The sequence below is a fragment of the Pogona vitticeps genome, chromosome 1 (assembly GCF_051106095.1).
Source record: "Pogona vitticeps strain Pit_001003342236 chromosome 1, PviZW2.1, whole genome shotgun sequence".
Classification (NCBI taxonomy): Eukaryota; Metazoa; Chordata; class Lepidosauria; order Squamata; family Agamidae; genus Pogona; species Pogona vitticeps.
The window spans coordinates 107,439,693-107,466,329 of NC_135783.1; the positions used below are offsets into that span (position 1 = coordinate 107,439,693).

Genomic DNA, 26,637 nt, shown 5'->3' on the forward strand with positions numbered 1-26,637 from the left:
GATAATTTTCTTCAGCACTTACATTGTTAACTACTGTTGCATCAGCTCCTGCTTCCAACAACAGTTTGATAACCTTCTTATGATTTAGTGCAGCAGCTACATGAAGTGCTGTATCACCAGCCTGGAATTTACAAAAGCAGAATGCAATTGGTACGTGGCACCTGAGATTTCATAGACAACACCATCCTGTTGGTGCAACGTTTGTATGTATACCAAACAAACAAACAAACTCAAGCAGTTCCTTTTGGATTTTATGGAATGGAAAATATTATCTATGAGAATGTCATATATTCTAAAGGAATCCGATGGAAGCCATAGCCAATGCTTGTCAGATTAACTGCAAAAATGTAAAGCTGCTCACAGCTTCTTAGATTCCTTCAGACAATCCAGGTCTGTTTAATTCAGTGCAAATGAGTATACAATAAAGGGCTGAGAAGCAGAAAGCCAGACTATCCAAAACAAAACTAAATTGCTTAGATAAAGGGTAATTTAATATTGTTTACAAATAGATATGACTATTTTAAAACAGTTTAAGGAACAAAATGGAAGTAATATAGTCCAATATGGCTCTAAAATTCAGTTACACAACTTATGCAAGGAAGCAATGGGACATTAACCTTAGGCATTCATTATTGTGATGGTTATGAATACCCAAGTATTTTCTCAAGAGGTCTTTCCTGTATACATAGCAAAATAAAATGTTATTGCGCTCATATGCTGCAATGTTCCATCTCTGCTATGCAAGCTGGAATAATATTATCTCACTAGAATTCTCTTCCAGCCTCAGCTCACTATGCTACTGGCACAGAAGTGAGTAAAGGGCACTCTACATCTGTGTTGCTGGTCCTGGAACAAATCTTGGAAGGGAACTAGCAATTTTCCCCATATGCTAATCTATCCTTATGTATAACATTATCTGCATTCACAGCAAAGGATAGCAATAGATTGTTGTTTGTTTTGTTCTAAATCAAAGCTGTATGATTGTTGTTATGTGCCATCAAGTTGCCTCAGACTCATGGCAACCCTATGAACGAGCGCTCACGAAAATTTCTGTTCTCAGCCACCCTGCTCAGCTCTTGCAGACTCAAACCCGTTGTTTCTTTTAGGGAGTCAGCCCATCTCATATTTGGTCTTTCTCTGTTCCTGCTGCTTTCCATCTTTCTCTTTTCCAGAGAATCCAGTCTTCTCATGATGTGGCCAAAGTAGGTCAGCCTCAGCTTCAACATTTTTGCCTCAAGAGATAGTTCACTTGATCTGATCTAGGACCCACTTGTTTCTTTTTCTGGCAATCTAGAAAGCTCTCCTCTGACACCACATTTCCAACAAATCAATTGTTTTCCTATCAGCTTTCTTAACTGTCCAGCTTTCACACGCATATATAGCAATTTGAACTACGAGAGTATGGATGATCTTGGCCTTGGTCTCCAATGGCACATCCTTATACTTGATGATCTTTTGTAGTTCCTTCATTGGTGCCCTTCCTAATCACATTCTTCTTCTGATCTCCTGGCTGCAGTCTTCATTTGGATTGGTATATAAAAGTATTTAAAATCTCTAATTGTTACAATTTCATCATTGTCAACATTAAAGTTGTGTAGTTCTTCTGTAGTCGTGATTTTTTACTTCTTACTATTCAGCTTCAATCTTGCTTTGGCACTTCTTTTTTTCCACTTTCCCTAACTGTCAAGTCATTGCTGCTTTCTGCCAGTAAAATGGTGTCACCGGCATATCTTAAATTATCAATGTTTCTTCCAACGATTTTCACTCCTCCGTCTGAATCCAGTCTGGCTTTCGATATGATATGTTCTGCATACAGACTTAACAGATAAGGAGATACAATGAACCCTTGTCTGAAACATTTGTCTACAGGGTCTCTCCATATTCTGTCCTAATGGTAGCTCCTTGTCCACAATGCACATTACACATCAGGACAATCAGGTGCTGAGGCACACCCATTTCTTTCAGAACAAGCCATGGTTTCTCATGATCTTCATACTCGAAGGCTTTGCTGTAAAAGCATAGATTAGTCTTCTGAAATTCTTTAATACTCTCCAGCAGCCAGTGGATATTTGCAATGTGATCTTGAGTGCCTCTTCCTTGCTGAAATCCAGTTTGAACATCAGGCATTTCTCGCTCCATATAAGGTAAAAGCCTTTGTTGCAGGACCATGAGCATCTCTTTGCTTGCATGAGAAATTAAAGCAATGGCCTTATAATTACTGCAGTCCTTGGCATCTCATTTCTTAGGGATTGGAATGTATATTGATCATTTCCAGACTGTGGGCCATTGTTTTGTTTTCCATATTTGTTGACATATTCTTGTTTGGATTTTGACAGATTAATTCTCTGTGGCTTGAAACAGATTTGCTGGAATTCCATCAACCCCTGGTGATTTATTACTTCCTAATGCTTTCAGAACAGCTTTTACAGTACTTCACTTTCTAGAACCGCAAGTACTTCATCATTGGCTTCATTTTCAAAGGAGTCTCTCCCTTCTGTAGAGATCTTCAGTATACTGTTTCCATCTTCTTTTTATTTTCTCCTGATCAGGTTCCCTGTTGGTCTTTCAGCATTCCTAGTCTAGGCTTACTTTCCCCTTTGATTTCTTTGATCTTCTGGAAGAGATCCCCTGTTTTCCCCCTTTTGTTGTTCTCTGTTTCTTTGCACTGGTTTTTGTTGTAGTTCTCTTTGAGTCTATGTGACAGTTGATGAAAAACTGTATTTAGGGTTCTGACACTGCTTCTGCCACCCATTACTTTTGCTTCTCATATGTCCTTTGAAATTTTGAGTGTTTTTTCCATCATCCATCTAAGTTTTTCTTTTCTTTTTACTACAGGAATTGTCTTTTTGCATTCTTCTCTGATAATATCTCTGATTTCAACCTACAGTTCTTCTGGTTCATGGTCAATTGAGTTTAGTACTGCAAATCTATTCTTTATGTGGATTTTAAAGTCATCATGAATGTGGTTTAGATTATATTTTGGTGCTACAATACTTTTAGTATTCTTTTTCAGCTTTACTCTGTAAAGTTGAGGGGACGTGGTGGCGCTGTGGGCTAAACCGCAGAAGCCTGTGCTGCAGGGTCAGAAGACCAAGCAGTCGTAAGATCGAATCCACGCGACGGAGTGAGCGCCCGTCGCTTGTCCCAGCTCCCGCCAACCTAGCGGTTCGAAAGCATGCAAATGCAAGTAGATAAATAGGGACCACCTCGGTGGGAAGGTAACAGCGTTCCGTGTCTAAGTCGCACTGGCCACGTGACCACGGAGACTGTCTATGGACAAACGCTGGCTCTATGGCTTGGAAACGGGGATGAGCACCGCCCCCTAGAGTCGAACACGACTGGACAAAAATTGTCAAGGGGAACCTTTACCTTTACCTTTTTACCTGTAAAGTTGAAAAAGCTGTATGATTAAAATTTTAAAGGACCACCCTGGATTATCTTAAAATTTTTCAAAATCCATGTTGCAACTTTTACTTTGCAAGATGAAAGATTTTGAGGGAGGCATGAATAATAAATGAAAGCAGCATATTCTGACATGAGAAAGTGAAGGTATATTTCCCTAATGTCCTTCTTGATATCAAAATAACATCTATAGTACAACAACACAAAAACCTGAAATGGAAGCACTTCAACAGTTTTCTAGGTACCTCAGCATACAACACCCATATTGTCTATTCTAAATATTGAAATTGCTTCCACCTAGAAAGTCTCACAAGGAGCAGAACATAATGGCAATGAAATTCATGCACTGACCTGGTTTTTTTCATGGACAGAACAGAAAGCACTGAGGAGCAGCCTAATGATGGGCAAATGATTATAACGAGCTGCGACATGCAGACAGGTATCTCCTGCCTAAAAAATGAGGGGATGCAAAGCACAGTAAGAAAGCTTCAGCTAATGTGATGTTCCTCATTAAAGCTATGATCCTACACGTATTTAACTTGGAAAAAGCATCATGGAACACATCTGAGTGAACATGGACAGGTGTCACTGCATGTTGGACATCTGGCTAATGACATGGGATAGTGAGGGATACATCATCTTCTCAGGTCCCAATGGCCCACTCGGTTTCCAACTGTAATTCAATGGGATGCTCTGTATTTTCCTCATAAACAGATTATACATATATAATACCTCTATTTATTTATAAGCATTCTTTCTGGCTGCACTAGAGTGTGAATGCTGGTCCTCTTTTGGTAAGACTTTTGATCAGCTAAAAAGGTTTTTTACCGAGGCTTTCACAAACTTCACCCCTTTGTAATATTAATTTTGTAGTGAGTTTATGCCTGCCCATGGTTCACCAAAGGGGCTTTTGTTTTATAGGTTTTTAAATTGCTGTAGATTTTTCTTATTTCTTGGAAGCCACCCAAACTAGTGGCTTGTCCACCAAACGGGATAAGTGTAATTTAATTAATTAATGGATTGATGGATGGATGGATTGATTGATTAAGTAAATAAGTGGCACTTCTATACTACTTCTGTCTAATCACATACTGCAACTGATCCCCCCTCCACGTAAATACGTATAACTGTGACTTGTAACACTCACATTGTTTTTGATATCAGCCCGAGAACCTCCAAGCAGCAGGACCCGAACACTTTCAGAATGACTATTTTGACAAGCCAAGTGCAGCGATGTGTTTCCTGCCTTAGGAAAGAGAGGGGAAGAGCACTTGTCATCTTTAAAGAAGATACCGTTAATGTGACAAATGGTACATTCGTGTTTATGAGCTAACTTGCATTGTACAGATCACACCTCTTACTTTCTTCCTCTTTTCTTTTTTATGGCCCACTGAGACATTTTTGGGATTTTAACAACAGAAAAACCTTACTTACTTCTTCCCAGTTACATATTATGTGATATAGGACATACATCAAGAAGCTTTTAGTTCCCTCTTCCACAGTCCATTCCCCCACCAGATCCTGTCTCCCAATGACCAGATAGATCCTGTGACTTTAAAGCTACAATTCACTCAATTTCCCTTAAACTAGCCTTCCCTTGTAGAAAGCACAGCAGTTCTTTAAAACCTGAATAAAGTGCAAAAAGATTTTTTAAAAAAATAAATGCAGTGGGTTGACAAGCTGAGCACTTCCAAACTAAATTAATGGCTACACCTTGAGACATCTTGCAGTCTGTCCCCCATAATTTTCTCATACCTTACTGACAAATGGCATTTCAACTTTCTGTAGTTATTCCTTCTCTTTCTCTTTCTGCTGTGCAGCACTTAAAAATGTGGTTTGATCTGTGCATTTTTCAACAGATAGTTCACCAATATGGCTTTGTGAGAGAAAAAGTCCTGCAGATGACACCTTCTCCTCTGGTATTTCTGCGTCCATCTTTTGTCAGACAAAATATGTTTGTTAAAGACCTACCTTTTATTGTTACCACATCCTCCTTTACTAATATATAGGAACATAGGGAGCTGCCATTCCTTAGCTCTCTCCATGAGGATCAATTATTTGCCCTGCTTTTCTCCCAAAAAAGGTAGTAACTTGGTGTGATCCTGCTTGGCTTACAAAATCAGACAAGATCAAGATGGCGTAGTAGATCTATGTAACTTGCATTGGCATGGGTGAAATGACATCACCTGCAGCAGCAGTGTAACTCAGTATCCAAGCGGGATGCTTTAATCATCAGCTGCTAATTAGAGTCCCCACTTCAGTACTGTATTGTATACAAGTCAGGTAGCTTAGTATATGATCCAAAAGCCAAGCTGGATCATGATGAAGCCTCCCAACTCGCACACAATGAGAGATCACAGTAGGGACTCTAATTACCAGCCACTAATTAAAGAAACTCGGATGAAGTGCTGAAGTGCTGCAAGTAACATCATTTCCCTTATGCCAGCATAAGTTCTGCAAGAGGATTTTGGCCAATGTTGTATGTAAGCTTTACTTAAAAAAATTCTTCTCTCTCATTTGTTCTCCCATATTCTCTATGCTTTCCGCTCATCTCACCTTTACAGTATCCATCCATCCACTTAGTTATCTTTATCTGTCATCTCTATCTAATCTACCTGGAAAGAAAATATATTGATTTCCCTTGCCTCCTAGCCCAGCCCTTTTTCAAAACTCTAATCACACAATATAATACAGAAGAGTGAGAAGGAACACAAAGAAATACAAAATGTTATCTTGACATCTCAAGTGTGAAAATATTGGGGCGGGATGGCATTTCCCCTTAGTTTTGCAGTTTGTGTATTTGATCCTCTTAATTTGCCATTTTCCTAATTTCCACACACCTGACAGAATGAATCCCTCTCATACCACATGCTAGAAGGCCTTCCAATATTCCCCCAAAATTCAGTACAACTTATCTCTTATTTATGTGTGGTCACCTATCAAACTATACATGCTTCTCCATGGGAGCATCCTCATGCAAGAATACACTCATAAAGTCATTGTCCATGAAAATGATATAGAAGAGTTTTACTATGAAATACATTGCGCTCTGGCAAGTAACAACACTATCAGAAACTAATGAAGGAATAACTGCCACTTAACATTGTTTATTTTCCTTTTTTTTTTTTGAACAACCAAATCTGAAAATTCCTTTCTGCACACATCTTACCTTGTTTCTGGCAAGAACATTTGCTCCTGCTTTAACAAGCAGTTTGGCTGACTGACTGAATCCATGCCAAGAGGCTTCATGGAGAGCGGTGTTCCCATCCTGAAGAACAGACATAGACAATCAGCAGTTTAGTAAAAGAATATTGGCCAACCCACAGAAAATGAAATGAAAAAGGAAATGAAAGCCTTTATTGACACAAGTGGGGCTCTTTTTCTCTCAGTAAATAATAATGTAAAGTACTAATTTTCTTACTTGCATCTCACTTCTTTCCACCAGTCAGTCCATTAGCGAATTATATTTTTAAAAGGAAGAAACAGGCATAGCAAGGCATGAATTTTAGCAAGCTGTCACCTTCTAGTCAAAAATTCTTTGTTGTTTAGTCGTAAAGTCGTGTCCGACTCTTTGTGACCCCATGGACCAGACCACGGCAGACCCTCCTGTCTTCCACTGCCTCCCGGAGTTTGGTCAAATTCATGTTTGAAAAATTCTTAGTGGACTGTAAATGTGATTCCTGCTGGAAAAAAGGAGGTATATTCCCAGGCAAACAGGTATAAGACTGCTACATTAAGTTTTGGTAAGCCTGTGCTTCCACAGGAAGAGAAATCCGTCTCTCAAGTATATTGCCATGTACATTTCAGCGAGATTCCCTGATTCCACTCTCTCCATGAGACAGGCAGACCTCCCATTGGAAATGTCTACAGAGACCTTTACAGGAGGGATCATATAAATTATCTTAGCTTCATGTTGCATAAAAGCAGGTGAGGCTTGCTGTATGGGCTTAATTTTTTTTAACCACAGTTAAGACATGGGTAATTCTACATATGCTGTAGCCATAGATGGCTTTTCCCAAAATAATGACATATCAGCTTTGAGTAACCCAATGCTGAGCAAGAGAGCAACAAAGTTAGCCAACATTTATAATAGTACATGAAAGCCTATTGCACGTTGATCAATGATAACAAAAATGTCAAAGGAGTAACAATACATTATGTTATTGGATTTGCTGCAATACTCAAAGTTTATGATGCATCCTTTTCATCAAATTATATCTGATTAGCAATTTCCATCACAAATGACACAGAAAAAGTTTGGAAGGCCTTCCTCCAGAGATAACAGCCTAATACAATTGTTTCCAGTGTGTGCATTTTCTCTTTACCTTGTCTTGCCTGTCCAAAGCACACCCTTCACGGATAAGCGCTGATATTATATCTGTGTTCCCTACCACTGCAGCTCGATGCAAAGCTGTCTGATCACCCTGCGAGAGAGAGAAAATGGTTTACTAACACGCTTTGGCGTTCCAACTCTACATAAATATACATGCAAATATATTATGTATATCTGTAGACTCTGGTTTGTCAATATATATATATATATATATATATATATATATATATATTAACATTTACACCCATTTCATATTTATGCCTTTCCTACATGGAAATCACTTCCATTTCAAAAAGGCATACAAGCAAAGTGCCGGTTATAATGTGTGAAAACAAAATTAGAATCTGAAAAAGCTACATTTTTAAATTTTTATTTTTCACTGTAACTTCCAGAACTCACCATGCTATCTGGGGGATTCAGGAAGTCATAGTCCACCCCCAACCCCAATTTTCCAAACTGTGCATAAAATGTACATCACAGACACTAATGTTCTCATATTAGCAAACAGAAATCTCACACATTTGCTTTTCTTACAGCAGGAGCAACATTCGAAGCCACCCTCATTTTCCAGTAGGAGATTATGATTTTGAAAGGGTAAGCCATTGGGTGTGTGCACAGACATATTGTACATAAAGACAAACACGCACACATACACACACATATACATGTTACCACAGATTTCATATGTCTTTTCTGATAAAGTTCTAGCTAACACTTTTTTATGTCTAGCCTGATCAGTAGACTTAAGTGTTCTGGGACCATTCAAGGAAGTAACACTGTCAGTTCATCACATATCCAGCCCTTTCAGTCTGGCAAGAGTCAGCCAGACAGAAGTGGAAGTTCCTTAAAACTAGCTTTTCACCTCTCATATAGCTTGCAGACTAGCTTACTTTGTTTTGGGACTGATCATGGGGAGATAACCAAGTAACTGTTTGCCAGTGTGACTACTCAGACTAGAGGTGGGCACGAAGTACTGAGTACTGTGTGCCCCTTTGTCGTAAGTCATCTGCGTGGCAGCACAGCTGCTGCACATTCCCTTCCCCCTTCCCCTCCTGCTGGCCTGCTGGTTTGCACATCCCAGTGTGTGATCTGCCAATTCTGGCAGGAACCCGGATTTCCCTTCTCTGCCTCCTCCAGCAGCTGGCAAGGAGACTCAAACAAGGAGGTGGGGCAAGGATTCCTGCAGTGCTGCCTTGGACTGCTGCGGAGACGACTTACAATGAAGGGGGTACAAAGCACTTTGTGCTCATCTCTACCTCTGAGACAATGATCTGCCAGACTGCATCTCTCAAAGGCCAGCATGCTTTCGCCTTCAAGATGCGCTCTGTCTGTAATGTATCATGCAGCTCTCAGATGCAGCAGAATCAGCCAAGAGAAGCTCCCTATACAGCCAATGTACAGCTAACTAGAATGTATGTATGGCTGTGTGAAAGAATTAAAATTAGTAAAGAACTAGAGCCAAGTTTGCAGCATCTGTTACGAATCACATAGACATCAACAATGCAGTCAAATGGCACACAATTGCACATATGCTCAGTCAACCAAACACAGACTCTTTAAAAAAATAGATTAAGTTGCAACTCTCCAAATGCAGTTTTACCTGATTAATACAATCTGGCAAAGTAGATTGTAACACTGTGACTAAACAGTCATTCCACTGCAAAATTGCTCACTTATGCCAATAATAATAATAATAATAATTGCTTTGCACATGCTTTGAACATGCACGTGCTGCGTTCATATGCACTTGTTTTATGACAGAGGAGAAAAATCTCCAGAGAGACTTGAACAAAGGGTAGAAAGGAGCTTTCCAACAAACACTGTGTGTTCTACTTCCTTTTTGTGGCCTTTTTAATACTGAGCATATTGTTCCTACCCTTATTGTCAACATGCTTTTTTAAAATGAATATGGTTATACAGTACATAGATTTCTCAACTTCTTTTACAATTTTATTCCTCATATGTTCTTTCTGATTGCTGACTTTATGTTTTTAGGTTCTCTTTTCAAGTCCCCTTTTCTACCAAAGTTAACGTACCTTTTTGTTTAGGAAGTTCTATTCCCTAACACTCGTAACACACTTTCAATAGGAAAAAATGCCTAGAGATTCAACTTGTTCAACAGAGACTGACAAGCCAGATCTCATTTCTGAAGCTACATGGGCTTAAATCAAGCAAAGGGGATATGTCACTGATAAATAAAGGAGAGAGAAGCCAAAGGAATAGAACCAGTGAGATTCAGGGGGGTATAAAGGAAAGGAAAGGCTGAATGGAGAATAAGGAGTTGCCTTCTATCAGGTCAGACAAGTAACTCAAATCAACTTCTCTTACTGGCAGTAGTTCTTCACAGCCTCAGGCCATCACTTGACCCTTTTAACTAGAGATGCCAAAGATTGAATCTGGGACCTTATACAGTACATGCAAAGCATGTGCTCTAACATCCAATTAGCTACAATTGCTCTACACAGTAGCCAGATTTTCTTTTCATCCAACTTGCTATTCTCACACATTCACTAATTAAGGTTCTTATTTAGGAATAAGCAGCCAGGAGTGAAAAATATCATGTCTTTCCAGTATGTTATTCTTAAAGATAGATTATAATGGGATTGTAAGTGAGTATGTGAAAGCTGGACAGTGAAGAAAGCTGACAGGGAAAAAATAATTTGTTTGAAATGGTGTGCTGGAGAAGAACTTTGCAGATACCCTAGAAGGCCAGAAAGACAAATAAGTGAGTCCTAGATCAAATCATGCCTGAACTATCTCTGGAGGCAAAAATCTTGATGCTGAGGCTGCCCTACTTTGGGCACATCCTGAGAAGGCAGGATTCTCTGGAAATGCTAGGAAAGGTAGAAGGCAGCAGGAAAAGAGGAAGACCAAATAGGACAGGACATTTTGGAGATCACTCATTCAGCATCATCACCAGTCAGGGGTGATTTGACAGCACATAGCAACAATGTATACGGAACATTTGTAAAGGAACACAACACCCTTTAACTATAGTAAGAAAATAAATAAATCAGGTGTTAAACGCATCAGAATCCACATTTGAGGAGCAAAATGAAATTTTAATGGACCATTTCTCCAAAGAGCTTTTTATAAAATGAAAACTTCATATAATTTTAGTAATGATTAGAGAAGTTCTTTTGCACGTGGCTGCTGGGTGCTTCACAAGCAACAGGCATCAACAATAAGAGGGACTGACCATTTATATATCATGATGCCAGGGTATTCCTAATTCCAAATGATAAAAAGGTGTAATGTATATTCTTTTCACTGGAATGTATAAGAACAAAAGAAGACTATAGTGATATCTGATCATCTGAACTCAAAGCATTCTACAAGACAGGGTTCAAGAGTCGATTGTTGCATATACAAAGAAATAAACCAACAATTTGTATTCTGGAAGGCTTTCATGGCTGGGATCTGATGGCTGTTGTGGGTTTTCCAGGCTCTTTGGCCGTGTTCTGAAGGTTGTTCTTCCTAACGTTTCGCCAGTCTCTGTGGCCGGCATCTTCAGAGGACTGGAGTCAGAACAGACAGAGCACAGACAAAGTTCTGACTCCTGTCCTCGATGCCGGCCAGAGAGACTGGCAAAACGTTAGGAAAAACAACCTTCAGAACACGGCCAAAGAGCCCAAAAAACCCACAACAGCCATCAAACCAACAATTATTTCACAGCAAAGGACTGTTTTGCTCACCCACTGGATAGAATTTTGTTGTAACCATTATTTTAATTAGGGCAGAATGACAGCAACAAGAAGAACTAATGTAGTTCATTAAAGGACTTATTAAACATGCTGGCATTTTCGAAAGACAGCATCTGCTCTGGGAAACATTTCCCTCCAATTAAAAGGAATCTGAAGTCACAAAGTTTCCAGGGCCACAATAAGAGAGGCTAATTGAAATTCAGCCAACATCAGGGCAGAAAAGCATTACAGAATAGCTATCTAGGCCAACTTCCCTTGGCTGTTGCAGACAGGTGTGTTAATATAGGTTGGTGTGTTGGTCCACTGTGCACATGAGCATGCACACACACACTCAGGCCCTTTAGGAGTGAGGGAACAAAATGGCTCTTTGGCCTGGGCCTCACCTCACAAGAGGGGACCTCACCTCGGCCTGAAGATGAAGAGAAATAAAACCATATGGCCATGCGCTCTATTGATAAATCCTATTCTTTATATTAAATTATTTTTATCACTATTCCAAACAGTGAGGGAACCACACAATGTGAAATGGCCCAGGCCTCATCTGAGCTCTGGGAGGACCTGCACAAACTTGCAGATTACATGGAAGTATGGATACAGGGTACTGCACTAAGAGTGCTGGGACTTGTATGGAGAATTACCTCTCTGGAAGCAAAAAAGGAAAAAAGAGAAAAAAAGGAGCAGAGGATTTCCCAAAAGAAAAAAAAAAAGAATTATGGTTCTAGTCCCTCACCTCTGTTTAGACATGACTGTACCATGTGCTTCTGTGAGGGAAAAAGAGGGTAAAGGCATTCTCAAAAGTGGTCATGGTTAATGGACAGGTTGTTTATCTGTAACTGTGTTTCTTTGAGTGGTCATCTATGAACTCATACCAATGGGCTATTTTGCACATGTGCAGAACACCACGGAGTCTTCTAGAGCTGAACTGGAGCATTTTGGCAGGGGTCCTCCCCCCTCATTAGAGTGTGGCCCACCCTCTCTGCCTTGTTGGTCTCAGTTTCGGTCCACTATAAAGACAGCAATATCTGAGAGGGGAGGCAGGTTTCAGTATAGAGACCAATATCAAGGTCGGTATTGAGTGGTTAGACTGGCAAGGATGGCTAATACCAACCGGGTGAACTGTAGTATATATGAGGCTAGGGTTAGAGATGGTGCAGCAGGCACCAAAGGATCAGTGGCTTGAACAGGTGGGGGCCACAGAGATGCCTGCAAGCCTCTATGTGGGACGGGTTAAGGTGGCAGTAAAACAGGTATAGCTATGGTGCTTCTGTTCTCAAGACTGGCTTTGACAGCATTGTGAAGGTGGCCTTGTATGGCAACAGCGACAGTCATAGTCATGAAGTACATAGGTAAGAGCTGCCATATCAACATGGGGAAGCTTGGTGCCACACATAAGAGGAGGAGCAAGAGCCTCAGTAGTGGTGCCTATCTCCATAATATTGTCTCTAGACACAAGTAGAAGTGGAACTATGGGAGTAGATGGGCTCTGGTGAGTATACTCTTGGTGCAGACCTTGATCTCGAATGTGACCAAAATGTGTGGCCCATAGAGAGGCCGCATCTAGAATGGCTCACTGGGGAAGAGTGATCTGGAAGGATAATGGTTGGCTGTGCAAGAGAGGCAGCAGGTTCAGCCGGTGGTGTGGAGTACAATATCTCACCCTCCAAATAGGATGTGAAGGTAGGAGGTAAGTCGTTGGTACCAACCAACAGGAGTTCAAGTTGTTGATGTTCCGGGAACAGTTCAAGAATTATCTCCAGGACCGATACTGGGGATGGAGATGGAGAAGGGTCAAAAACTAACTTGTCTAGATGAAAGTGTTGTGCTGGAAGCAAAGAACCTACTGGACACCCCTCTGGCACTAGCAGCAAATCTTTAGCTTTCTCCTTATGTCTCTTATTCTTTTTATGCTCCGTGTCTGAACTGGAGGTAGTTGTTTTCCATTCAGTGGCAGAGTGAGAGACAAGGTGGACAGTCTTGCAAGTGTTGGAACTGAAGTGGCCTGAGCTGGATGAGTTGATTCCAATACTGATGTCGAAGTGGATGCCGTAACAGGCTTCTTAGGAGTGATTGGTGTGCACTAGATAGATGTCTGATTAAGAAATCCAAGGCAAAGACCACCTTTACCCATGAGATTTTGTGAATCTCTTGACCTCTTAATTATTTCTCCCCTGAGCAGTAAAGGCGTTGCAATGTTTGCAGGCCTGGGTGTTATCTGTCTCTCCTAGAAAAAGTAGGAACAGGGTTGGCTAGATTGAGGGATTTTAGTAGAGCAGGAGATACACTTCTTAAAGGGTTGTGATACCATGCACTATTAAAGGGGTGGCAGCACCAGCTGCAGGACTGGTGTCAGTCAAAGGGAGTCAAGTATAATAAAAGGGGTGGGGGGTTGCAATGAAAGGGAGTAACTATCTACAAATATTTTCAAGTGATGACTGTCTTCACAGGAGCTCAGTGACATGAGAAGAGAGAAGTTCCAAGTCATCTGCAGCAAATGTCAGGGAAAAGGAAACTGAGATAAACGAGGCAGAAAGGGTGGACCGCACTCCAGTGAGGGGCAAAGCCCCCACCCAAATACTCCAGCTCAACCTTTGAAGGTTCCAAATTGTTCTGTGCACGTGTAGAACCGCCCATTGGCGTGTGTTCATCGAGACCACAAAGAAAGATATCATCCCCCCTTCAATGATGTAATGTAGAAACTATGTTATACGTAGGCAAGACTGGCAAAGGTGTCTGTGCTAAACCCACGCAGGACGGCCTGGTGAACAAGTGAGCACTTGAACACAATGCTTTGTCATCAGGAACCTGAAAGGTAGCCCTCTAGCTCTTGACTAGAACTCCTTAACTTCTTCACTCATCCTTGAGACTAAAGGCCTGTCTGTTAATAATTCCCACCATCCAACATCTTGCCACACTGTGCAATTTGGGATAAAGAAGCAAAAAAAAAAAAAATCCAGCAAGCTTCTTTATTTTAAGAATGGTATGCCAGTCCTAAACCCAGGCTCTGAATTTTTTATCTGTTCAAGGACTGAGTCAGTGCTGTAGGAAATATAAGATGCACTGCTTCCCCCCCCCCAAAAAATCTGGAGACTTGACTAATCTCTGTTTAATTCCAAGACACACAGTTAGGTGCATCACAGCAGGTTTATTATCTTTATTCAGATGAGTTCAAAGTTCCATGAAGCAACACAGTGACCAATGAAGAGAGTCAACAAAATATCTTCCATGAAATCACCCTCACATACCTTGTCCAGTATCCTGTTCTGTTATACCACAAACAGCAGGGAAATCATGCAGGCAAACATTGCTAATTGCTTGTCCCATGCCCGGCTGTGCACTCCATATGCAACTGGCACCTTTCCAATTAGCTGATGCCACTTCCACAATTTCCCTTTTGCATGTGGTAAAAAGACACCGGATACTGGCCATTGTGTTTGTTAAACAGACACTGGCAATGGATGGTCCCTCAGATGTTAACAGGAATACAGTTCTCCTCATTCCTTACCACTGTCTATGCTCGTAAGGGCTGATGGGAGTTGCAGTCCAACATCTGGAAAGGTATGTTTCCCACTGCAGGCGTGACAGGTGAGTTTGCATAAAGCAGGCCAGCATTTTTGACTCTTTGGTTACACAAAGTATTCCTAGAAGCATTTCATTAAGACACAGTAATATCACAGAACGTTTAGTGGGACTCTTGTGGGATACAACAGAGGCAACCCGTTTGGCAAAATATCACCATAACGCCAGACATGCAGCCATGCATTTTCCAAGTAGCTTTGACATGCCAGGCGGCCAATTCAAAAGGCTACATGCAACTGGGGTCAGAGAGACGCTGAAGTTAAGAATTCTAACCTCCTTCTCTCTTTGCAATCTTCTAGGATCTTTTCTAGCCTTTCTCCTTTGTTTTTTCTTATTTTTTTCTTCCTTGACTTCTTTTACCAAGGCCACTGTCCCCTGGACTATTTCTGAGGTGTGTGCTGTGTGAGCACTCATTGACCAATCAGAGATGGCATCAGGATTCCAATAAGGGCTTGCAGGATTAGCAGGGAGAAGGAAAGAGTTACTTCTCGGGGTTTCATATTCTAGAGAGCTGGTCTCCACAGGCTGAAATTCATAATAATCCCATTCAAGGCCACTGGAAGTCATTCTTCAACTAATCATAAGGTCTTTTAAAACATGTTAACGATCAACATCTGTAGAACATGAAGTCAGCATTTTAAACACTCCACAACACTTCAGAGTTTATTTATGGTATGTAACATTTGGCAGATTAGAAATCAATTGGGCAATTATGACTTTACCCTAGAATATAAAATAAAAAAGCTATCAACTTTCATAGCCCATTCTACAACAGCAGGAGGAAACCAGGCTTCTGAACTCTGGAAGTAATATTAGTAAGGTTAACAAGTTCCTTCTGGCATAAGCAGCGTATATTGGGGAGTGGTTACAATAATGTATACAACTAGGACAGGGAATCTTATAATCTAATCTGCCACCACTGGAATGCTGAGACAATGAACATGGGGAAAGAAATGAATCAGATACACTACTTTGAGCTTCCTAGAAAAACAGCGGGATAGTAAAGGCAGGGCATAGGAGGCAATCAGTAAAAGGGAATACAGAAATATTTGGTAAATATAAATGTAACAAAAAGAAGACAACTATATATTAACAAACATAGCAACCAAAGTACTGGATAAGAGCTGCAGGAAAAGGCAATGTGATCAAACAAGCATGTCTACATTGTACAGTATATCTTGCACAGGATGTAGGCTTCAGGTTAAAAATCACTTGAAATGTTTGCTCAGAGCGCTATTTTCCCCTGCAGCTGGCAAAATCTTTGGCTCTGAGCTCAACAACAGTATCGTATGGATTCCTGTTGTGCATGTTTTAGGAAAATGATAATTCTTCTGGTACCATGAACATGAGCTGTCATATGGTGTTTTCCCCCCATGATTGGTAGAGAACAGCAATAAATAAAAGGCACAGAAATCAACAGTGGATGGCCATGCCACAAAGCATGTCTGCTCCGCTCAGGAAGGAGCCGGGCATTACAAATGCTGCAAACATTCTCGCCCCAAGGGGGTTCACCCATCTGAATGGTGTGAATGACGCCATGGCGGGTGGCGGTGGAGTGCCAGCCTCCAAGAGAGGCAGAGCCAAAAATAACAGCAGAGTGAGGCTGAAGAGGAGGCAGTGTGGCTTCACAAAGCACAACTTGCGCACCTTATGTTTACTGGGGCGGAATTCAGCACAGTTCTGGATGTGAGCTCTCCAGAGGAAGTGGGGCCACAGAAACGCCCGGTGAGACAGCGTAACAAGAAGCTCTTGTCTCATTAATGGCATCTTTATTTCTGCATGTAGGTGTTTCTATAAGGATCCGAAAAACATTCCTGGACAGCTTCTGAAAACAAGCTCCAAGACACTTCTCTGCAATGCTCTCGTCTTAGCCCTCGTCCCTGCCCTGCCCCACTCCCACACTCGTCTTACAAGCTGACCTATAAAATTGTAGAATTAAAAAAAAAAACAAAGCAAAAGTTTGTTCCAAACAAAAGCTGTTTGGGAAGAGGGAACTTGCTGAGGTGGAGGACTGAAGTTGAATAGGGGCTTTCCTGGCTGGGAGAACCGGTTGCAACGTTTGGTTGCAACTACTCACATCGTCCTGAAGATCCACATCACAGTTAGCTTTGAGCAAAATCTGGACAACAGGGAGATGTCCCTTGTAAGCCGCAAGATGGAGAGGTGTCCGCCCATGCTGCAAAGCAGAAGGCAGTGATTACTGGAGAAGTTTCAAAGTCAGAGAGCACTTTAACAACATTACCAGCATGCAATAGCATCAATTAATGCAGACTATGAATATACATACTTACACCTCCAGGGCTTCCCTTCATACTCCTCTGCTTGTAACATCCCCCAGGAATATCAGATGTCCTGTGTTTCCAGAATTTCACCCATCATTACTCTCTAGAGTCCAGAGCACTCAGTGGATGCTACCCTTCTGAACACATTAGAATGCCAAAATAAACCTCTCACCATAAATCTATAGTTGTATCACATTAGTCTGGGAAATCAACTCCTCCCCTCAAAAAAAGCATTTCCTCCAAAGAAGCTAACTGCTAGACATGTGGACATCATAGAGGAAAATCTTACCAAAGTTAAGCGATTTGAAAAAAAATTCCCCAGATTCATTTGCACAAAATGTAAACAAAATTAAAAATTCAAATACCAACAGTTGAAATAATCATAACAACATAACTGAAAGGTTACATGATCTGCAAAAATAAAAATAACCACTAGAACTAAAATTAGGTCTTAAAAGTCAAGGCGAAAGGCCTTTGTCCTGCACCAAGAGATCAACAAAGTGGAAACTAAGAAAACCTCTCACAGGAAAGCATCTGAACATCATCAAATTAAGAATACTTTGGGATCATACAGTAAGAGCAAAATTATGCATCGTTATGGCATCGCAAAATACAGTGAGTAAGCATATTACTTTGGGTAGTACAGTCACATGAACCTAAAATAGAAGAAATGTAAAAAGGTTGGAATGTAAGACTGTCAGCATAGAGAATAGTAAAGCCAGTTTATTCCATTACTTTGACAAAATAACAGGTAACAGTGAACTAAAAGTTAAGATCACAGATTTTTAAAGGCACTGAGGGATTAAGCTATTTTGCTCACACTAAAATGACCTTTTTAAAAAGGCGCAGGACAAGACTCTCTGGGGAGGAGATCTGGCAACCTTGGTGACACCACAGAGAAGGTGAGTTAGCCACTCGCCTCACTATATTTACATGAGACACTCAAAGGAAGGCCTCTGAAGAGGGTCATGTGGTTCAGATAAAAATATGTAGCCTTTTAATTAGAGGTGGACAGAAGGCCTGAGTTCGAATCCTTGCTCAGCCATGGAAGCTCACCAGGGCTGTGGAACTGCTAAACTACTCCATAAATATCTCACTTACCTTGATGAAAGCTTTCAAGGCGTTTCTGACTTGATGGCACATAACAACAAAACATGTTCTGACAGTGGTTAACCATAAAAACCTTCATATAAGTGCAAATCTTGGAAATGTTCTGTTTTGGACTACATCTCCCAGAATCTCCCAGCCAAGGGGATTTTAGGAACTGTAGTCTACAACGATCTTTTCCAAGATCTGCCTACGTAACAGACAGCATCTCTCTGAAATCCAATTCAGTCCCGAATTACCATTCAACCCAATACTGCAAAATGAAAGAAATACACTTACACACAACTAACTGAACAGAAACAAAATCAAAAAGCATTGTAACTGCAAGCTGGCAAAGAATTTAGCAAAATAAGCACCACAATAGTTCAAATAATGGCCTCCATTCACTGTTGGAGGGTTCTATTCATTTCAGCATAATTTGTGGAGAAGTCAGAAACAAATGTAAGATATGTAATAAGTGCACAGAATGAGTACCTGTGAATTAAGGAAACCACACAAGTTTTATTTGTGGAACGCCGTCATAGTCTGCAGCCCACTTCACCAGAGGCATGGAATGTAGCCTCAGGAGGCAGATATTTACGCACATGGCAGGGGACAAGAATGTCAGGGAATAGAAATGCAAACAATGCCAGAACATCCTGAAAATCTCGGCAGTAGTTGTTTATGAGGAACTGAGAAGTGACAGATGTACCCTCTAGCCAGTTCCAAAGGACACCCACTAGGTGAGGGTTGCTAATAAACATCTTCTGTGCTGACAGAACTGCAGTAGCTACACTGACATTGCAAGCATACTGATATGTATTGCCCTTATTTTGTCTGCTATATACACTCCAGATGCAACAGAGGGCTCGGTAACATGTTGAAGTATTCCTGAGTTGAAGTACTCCTGGGTATGTGTCAGGTTTAGCATACCTGGAATATAGGATAACACCACAGCAGCCGCGGCAAGCACCTGTGAGAGGCAGCCAGAGCAAGGGCTGGTGGGCACAGGACAAATCCTCAAATGCAACTATTTTAAAAGCCCATGTAGCCCCCGCAACCATTACACAACGCAGTTTAAAAATGGATTAAAAGTTTTCCCAAGAGGATGCACACACCAAACCAAAATCCACACGAATACCATGTGACTTTAAAATGAATTCAATCCATCTTTCAGTTCATTTTCATAGTTTAACCATGCCCAGTGGGAAACCCCAAGACAGGGCCAGGAAGCATTTGTGGGAGTGCCGTCGCTCCCATCTCCCTCTAAGGAAACTCAGACCTCTCCTCCGCCTTCTCCACCTAGGAAGGAAAGTAAGAAGGTGGACACTAAAGAACTGGAGGAGCTGAGAGACAGAGAGGGACAGAAACATCAAGGGGTGGATACCCGGGACTTGGTCTCAGGAATAAAGGGGTTAAATGTGGCAGTACAAACCGGTGAAGATTTGGCGGGAAAAGGGGAAAGGTCGATAGAGGCGGGGGCAGGAGATATAAGGGAGAAACCTGAGGACATCCCGGGCGGTTGGGAAAAGGTTTGGGTCCAGGATCCCTGGACAGGGAAATGTGAACAAGGTTCCTCATGAGGAGGCTGAACAGCAAAGGCGCCAGGGTCAACAACCACGTCTTATTAGGGAGAGATGGAGGCGAAGGAGTGGAGGTGCCGTCTTCCGTGAGGAACGTGAGGCAGTGGCGAGAGAGATCGAGGCCAAGAAGACATGGCATCTTACAGAGCTCCAGAAGATGGGAGTCTTCCCGGACCGTGGCTGGCCAGTCCGAGAGGGAGTTCACCACTCTGGGGTTGGAGCAGAGATGAAGAGACCTTACCATTATTAGCGGGTGAAGGGGAAGGAAGTGACCCCCCCCCGGTGGTAGAGAAAGTGTTATCTGGACCGTGGGAGTTTGACGAACTAAACCCATTTGTTAATGATGTTTGGACACCCTTGCAGTCAAGGTTTCGACAGCAATAGACATTAGACTCTGTTCACAAAGAAGTTACAGTTGATGTTGGAACGTTAATAAATGAAGAACATGTTGTTGAAGTTAAACCGTCTCATACTTTATTGCGTATGACAGAACCCCCTAATAACGAACCCTCACAGTCAGAATTGGGTGGCATGATGGCCGAAGAGTGGGACATGAATGTGATGTGGAATTATTTTTACAGACTATTTCAAAATCCCCCAGCTCTCATGATTGTTTCCTTAGGAATTCTGGCAGCTACATTCCAGAAAACCAGTTTTCCCAAGCCGTGTTCCTACATAGCTGGCAGATTCTGGGAGTTGTCATTCAAAAAAAAGGGTAACACTTCCAAGTTCGGGAAAGGGATTATTTAAAATAAGGTTGAAAACTCTGTTCAGATGTTAAGCTTGAAAGCATATAGGGTTGAAAGGGAGGAGACGAATGGGAATGTAGACAAACCCCACTCCCAATCCCACCTGCAAGTTACACCTTTGTGAGTTCAGCACATTCAGCCAAATAGTCCTGCAGCTTCTACGGATACCATTGCACTGGACACACAAAAGTCTGACTGACTTCCAGGTGGGGTGCAGATGTGGCAGGCAGGGCTCACCTGCATCCCAGCATCATCACCACTTGTGGAGTCTTACATATTTTTAGATTGTATTTCGAATAGGATTTAAGAGACAGGTTATTTTGCAGTAACAACATACTGTAGTGATACATAGCAAAAAAGGGGGGAGGGGAGTAAAAGGTAACAAACAACAACCCATTAATCCATCTCTCTCATTGAGCTTCCACATGCATACAGATTCCAGTTAGCTCTGGAGCCAGCCACAGCAGGCATACACATGTCCCCAAAGAAAACATAAAGCCCAGCATATGGCTATTCTGATTTGTGACACCATTACAATCCATATTCACCACAGCTGAATGTTCCCTGCATGGTGAGTTCCTTGCATGGATCCGGTAGAGGTCACCAATACACAACACCATGACTAGCGGCACAATTGGAAGACATTCTATGTGAGTAGCTAAACCGCCCAGAGAGTGCTTGAAGCGCTATGGGGTGGTATATAAGGAGCATGCTTTGCTTTTGCTTTTTGCATCTTTCTACTGATAATATTTGCTTCCTACTTCACTGCTAGAAGTACACAGAACAAGCATGTAACAACATAAAACCTGACATAACTTTAGTATATATACAGAAGCCATAAGCAACTAGGATTGTAATTTTCATCTCTCCACACTCATTGATTTCCTCCCTACATTTTAACAGTCATGATTAATTTTAAATTCAGCTGTGGGAGAAAAGGAATCAACCCCAGGATTTTATTTTCAGAGGCCAAATACTAATAATCTTCACATGCATGCAGAACTAGAATCAATTATTTCAGTGCCAAACAGATGCTCAGCATTCTCAAAAGATGTTGAAATGAATCAATGACCTAGTCTGGACAATAACATTTTGATTTAATAAAACTAGGTATTTTCCATGCCTTCTGCACAAGTGAGATGGCAAGCTAAATTATCTCCCAATCACATTCAAATTGTGGTTAATGACATCCAAATAAGAAGAATATGAAATCCTGATTTAAAGTGGATTTAGAAATTCTGGTTTGTTTGGAAGCAATTCACCTCAGTCCCCAAATTAGACATAAAATCAGACTGTGACTAATGGCTCGCTGGCTTAATCTATCCATTCCCATAGAGGGAGCAGCAAACAGGTTACAGGCTAGTTAATAAAGTTCATGCCTATCTGGGCTAATGAAGACTGCTCTTGGTTTCGCAAATGCAGCCACTGTTGGAAATTAAATTGCTATAATTTATTTGGTGTTGAATAGGACAATAGCAAGAGTGTTCTATTAGAATGAAAAAAAAATACAGAATTTAAGGACAAGCTTCCTAAAGAGAAGAGTATTACAGTATTTTATCAAAGTCACATGTTTTTTTCAGAAGAGTCCCTGGCTCTCAACAAATATCTTGGTTCACATGAGTAGGTTTAGTGATGTCACCAAGAACCAAAGCCTTTTAGATGTTTCACTAAAATTTTAGGAGGAAGAGAAATGTACATTTACCACTGTACATAAATGGCGAGGAAGTGGAGAGCGTTGGTAGTTTTAAATTTCTGGGCACTTACATCTCAGAGGACCTCTCATGGACTATAGATGCCAACATGCTAGTGAAGAAGGCACAGAAGAGGCTGCATTTCCTGAGAATGCGCGGGAAGTTAAATTTATCTCAGCATTTACTTCTGTCCTACTATCGTAGCACCATTGAGAGTGTCCTAACCTATGGCATTCTTGTATGGTTTGGTAGTGTAGCATTCAGCCCTGCCCTCACCTGTCCGTCACAGCTGGGCAGTGGAACATCAGCCAATGAGGGGACGGAAGGTGGTGCAGAAGGGGGAGGAGCTGGAATATATAAAGGGGTGTATGATGTAAAGAGAGAGAGATTTTGTGAGAGTTAGTGATGAGTGTGTCTATGGGCCTGTGAGCCAAATAGTCAGTGAGGGAAGAGTCTGTGTGTGTCAGTGTGTGAGAGACCGTGATTAACATCTTGTGATTTACTTACTTTATTTTGTTAAACCAATAAACAAGTTTTTGTTTTGAAACAACACTTGTCTTTTTTTAAATATTGGATAAAATTGGTGGCAGCAACTGAAGAAGAAGTGTGAGCACTCCTGGAGGCCTGAGTTGGTAGAGGCTTCAGCGTGCTCGCTACATTAATTGGTGGCAGCAGTGGGATACGTGCTTGGTCCAGTAAAGCCTTGGACTGGAAAGGTGCCCAGGGAACCATTAAAATTGCCCAGAATATCATCAGGCTCCAGCTATCAACCCTGGATGACATTTTCACATCCCACTGTCTGAAGAAGTCACACAACATCCTTAGAGAATTTTCCCATTCTCCTTACAACTTCTTTGAACTATTGCCGTCTGGCAGAAGATACAGAACAATTAAGACTGGGACCACACGTTTTCTGAATAGTTTTTATCCCAGAGCTATAATTGCACTTAATAATGAACTTAAATACCACCAGTAGTGAACAGCTGGACAGTATTACTTAGCCTGTGGTGTAAATGTTTGCATTTTTAGTAGGGGATTTTTAGTGGGGGGGAGTGTTCGGGGATTTTTAAATTTTTTTAATGTGCGTGCATGTGGGTCTGGTCTCTTGGTGTCTGTGTGAATTTTGTTGTATGTGTATACTATGTGTAGACTTACAATGACAATTTATTTATTTATTTATTTGTTTATTTGTTTGTTTGTTTGTTTATTTAGATCTGTTTTTCAAAGGCACATGAGAAATTTAATCCGACTGTAATCTCCTCTATTTTTATTTAATTATAAAGTTTTGTCGCTTGTGTAATTGGAAGGCTACTATGCTACTATTAGGGATCTTCTTGACACCAAAATTGGGATTAAAATGGAACTAAAATAAATGAATAAACAAATACATTTATGGAGCAGTCTTCCTCCTAAGCAGTAAAATAGGACATATTATTTTTGAGATATATTTATTCAATTATCTTAGGAACTGAGCTACCTATTCTTTAATTTTCGCCTTCCAATTAGAGAGAAGGTAACTCAAGCCTATGTTGTATTCTTCCTTCCAAAATAGCTTAATATGTTTAAATGCTGATTTATTTCCCCATTTAGATTTGCTTTTAAGAGTCCTGCCTTTACCTCAACTGGTACTTTGTCATGCATGGAGAGTAACGGGGACAGACATTCCTAAGCCTAAGCATGGATTTTTATATACATGATTTTTCTTTTTCAAATACTTATTTTGCTTCCTTGAGGCAGACACATGTTGTTGTTTTTTAGAAAGGCACATGACTACCCAGCTATACACACACTGGGTGAACATGAGTGAAACCAGTTAATGGTACCTCACTGGAGATTTATGGATATGCAAACAAAGAATAATTAGAGAGGCTTCTTGCCCTTATCTCTGTGCATTAAACCTAAAAACCATGACATACACAAAACATACATGAATCTCCTCGAGTCAAATAGAGCAGGCATATTGTTGCCAACATCCTTCTGACAAACTCTGCAGTAAGAGAGTGCCGAAAAGCTCATAATTTCTGCCTGTCCATTCTAAATTTCCCTCGCCTGCCCCCATACAAGGACATACTTCTCACCTCCACACACGCACAGACAGGGCCTTTGTTGAAACATACATATCATTTAACATTTGTGGAAAACATTTCCTTCTTGTGCTAATAGTCTGGAAGCTCATTAAGAATGTATTTCCAAGAATTGCCAAGGTTCTGGATGACACTAGAATGCTTTCTCATGTTCCTCCAAACTCAGCAACTGAGCTTCTTTGACAGGAATTGAAATATGGCTGTCTATCCTGGACAGAACTCTACATCTCTTTCCACAAACAGGTATTTGCCCTGTTCACCCACCTGAAGTCCCAGTCACATCAAGAGGGTTGGAGAGAAGTGCCTGGCCCTGCCATTACTCTGTTGACACAATGATGGAAGATTCCAAAGAGAGGATTCTGCTCACCTGTACACTCTTGCTCACTTTCAGAGTCCAAATGCAGACCTTTTCTCTTCAGACTTCTCCTTCATCATACAAACAAAGGTTAGGCAGTCTCCTCTGAGTGTGTTGATTAAACATTGGAAATAATTAATTTAAACAAACGGAAAGCTTCCTATTTCCCCTGCACTCAACCTTTCAGACTTCAAGGCTTCCTTGGGCTTCTTTTTGATCCAAGGGAGTCCGAGGGAGCCTCAAAACCTGAAAGGGGAGAGAGGAATTTAATTATTTCTAGTACCCAGTTCCAGTTCATCCCAGTGTAACTACACCAACAGGATTTTGTCCTGTAAGTCAAAGAACCATATACCAGTGTTAAGAAACACCGTATTTTTCCATGTATAAGATGCCCCATGTATAAAACACCCCCCACTTTTCTAAATTGAAATTTCTTTCTTTGCAAAAAAGTGGAGGGGGAAAGCTCCTGCTTTCCCCCAACCTTTTTGTTGCAAAAAGCAGCTTTCCCCCTCCAGGTTTTGCAAAGAAAATGTCCTCCCCCCCTTACTTCCAAGTATTAAATGACCCTCAATTTTTCCTTTAATTATTTTAGGAAAAAGTATCATTTTATACACGGAAAAATACTGTACAGTACTCTTTGTAAATAAGACAAACATTTCAAAAGCAATCTCATAAGTCAAAATATTATATAAATTTTTACATCAAGGTTGGATTAGATACTGTGTGTGTGTGCGACGTTAATCCGTTCCAGGATTAACGTCGCTATCCGGATTTGTCGCTATGCAGGGGGAAAAACCCATAGGGGTTTATGCGTTCCTATTGGGGAAAAATTCACCGGTAAGTGAAGAATCCCCCATCCGGCCACCATTTTCGCTGCCCGGTAAGCGAGAGCAGGGCGCAAAAATGCTGTGGGTGGCCATTTTCTGCACCATTTTGGAACCACCGATCAGCTGTTTTCTAAACATCCTAATGCAAAGATCGGTAAGCGAAACGCAAAAAACGCGTCGCTATGCGGATTTGACGTTAAACGGTGCACTCGTTAAGCGAGGCACCTCTCTCTCTCTCTCTCTCTCTCTCTCTCTCTCTCTGTGTTGTGTGTGTGTGTGTGTGTGTGTGTGTGTGTGTGTGTGTGTGTGTGTGTGTGTGTGTAATTTTTTAAAAAGTAACAAATAAATGTGTCTTTCTTTTCTTTCTTATCTCTGTTGGGTAAAAATCTGGATGTTTTTCTGTTTCTTAGAATGAACAGGGCTTCCCTATTTACTCCTCTCCTACTTTCAGAGATGTCTCTCCTTTCTCACAAGGCAAGATGTGACTAAATTGTGCCTGAGGGGGCAAGCCCAAGGTTTATTAACACAGCATTATGTCTAAGTCAGATATAATCTTTTTTCAATAAACCATGGTTTATTTGTGTGTGGATAAGCATTATGCCTGTGCACTATTTCCTCTTTTCTGATGTATAACTTAACACAACATGTCTAGGGTTTGTTAAACTGATTTTTCACTACTTCTGAATTGCAAAAACTTGTTTTGGCTCTGACTACAAACCAGGATGGCAAACTAATCCTGATTTGTAGTCAAAGTCTAAACAAAGTTTCTCAGTTCTGGTGATGTTGTTTCTTACATGTATTATCTGCTTTTCCACTGAAAAGTAGAGATCATGGCAGATTAAAATCTTTATAAAAATAAAAACAACAAAATCCAAATTTAACCATAAAGTAACTAAAATCAAATAAAACCTACCCCACAATAAAAAAATTGAAATTAACTAAGTGTACCATTAAAAACAACACAG

The 26,637-nt window shown here is 40.9% G+C and overlaps 1 protein-coding gene across 14 annotated transcripts in view; it reads right to left on the minus strand.

Annotated features, from left to right (window-relative positions):
• The window catches only part of ANKRD6 (ankyrin repeat domain 6), a 103,518-nt gene that overhangs the window by 14,448 nt on the left and 62,433 nt on the right, over positions 1-26,637 (minus strand). For 3 of the 14 annotated variants that reach the window (XM_020787640.3, XM_020787468.3, XM_020787554.3), the window contains 7 exons: positions 17,093-17,191; positions 15,289-15,540; positions 7,728-7,826; positions 6,572-6,670; positions 4,550-4,648; positions 3,754-3,852; positions 23-121 (listed from right to left, as the gene is read on the minus strand). In XM_020787640.3, the coding sequence (XP_020643299.3) occupies positions 23-121; positions 3,754-3,852; positions 4,550-4,648; positions 6,572-6,670; positions 7,728-7,826; positions 15,289-15,540; positions 17,093-17,191 (846 nt within the window). Of the gene's footprint in view, positions 1-22; positions 122-3,753; positions 3,853-4,549; positions 4,649-6,571; positions 6,671-7,727; positions 7,827-15,288; positions 15,630-17,092; positions 17,192-26,637 lie in introns of all 14 variants that reach the window. The other 11 variants (XM_078380712.1, XM_078380714.1, XM_078380716.1 and 8 more) reach the window with 7 other exon arrangements.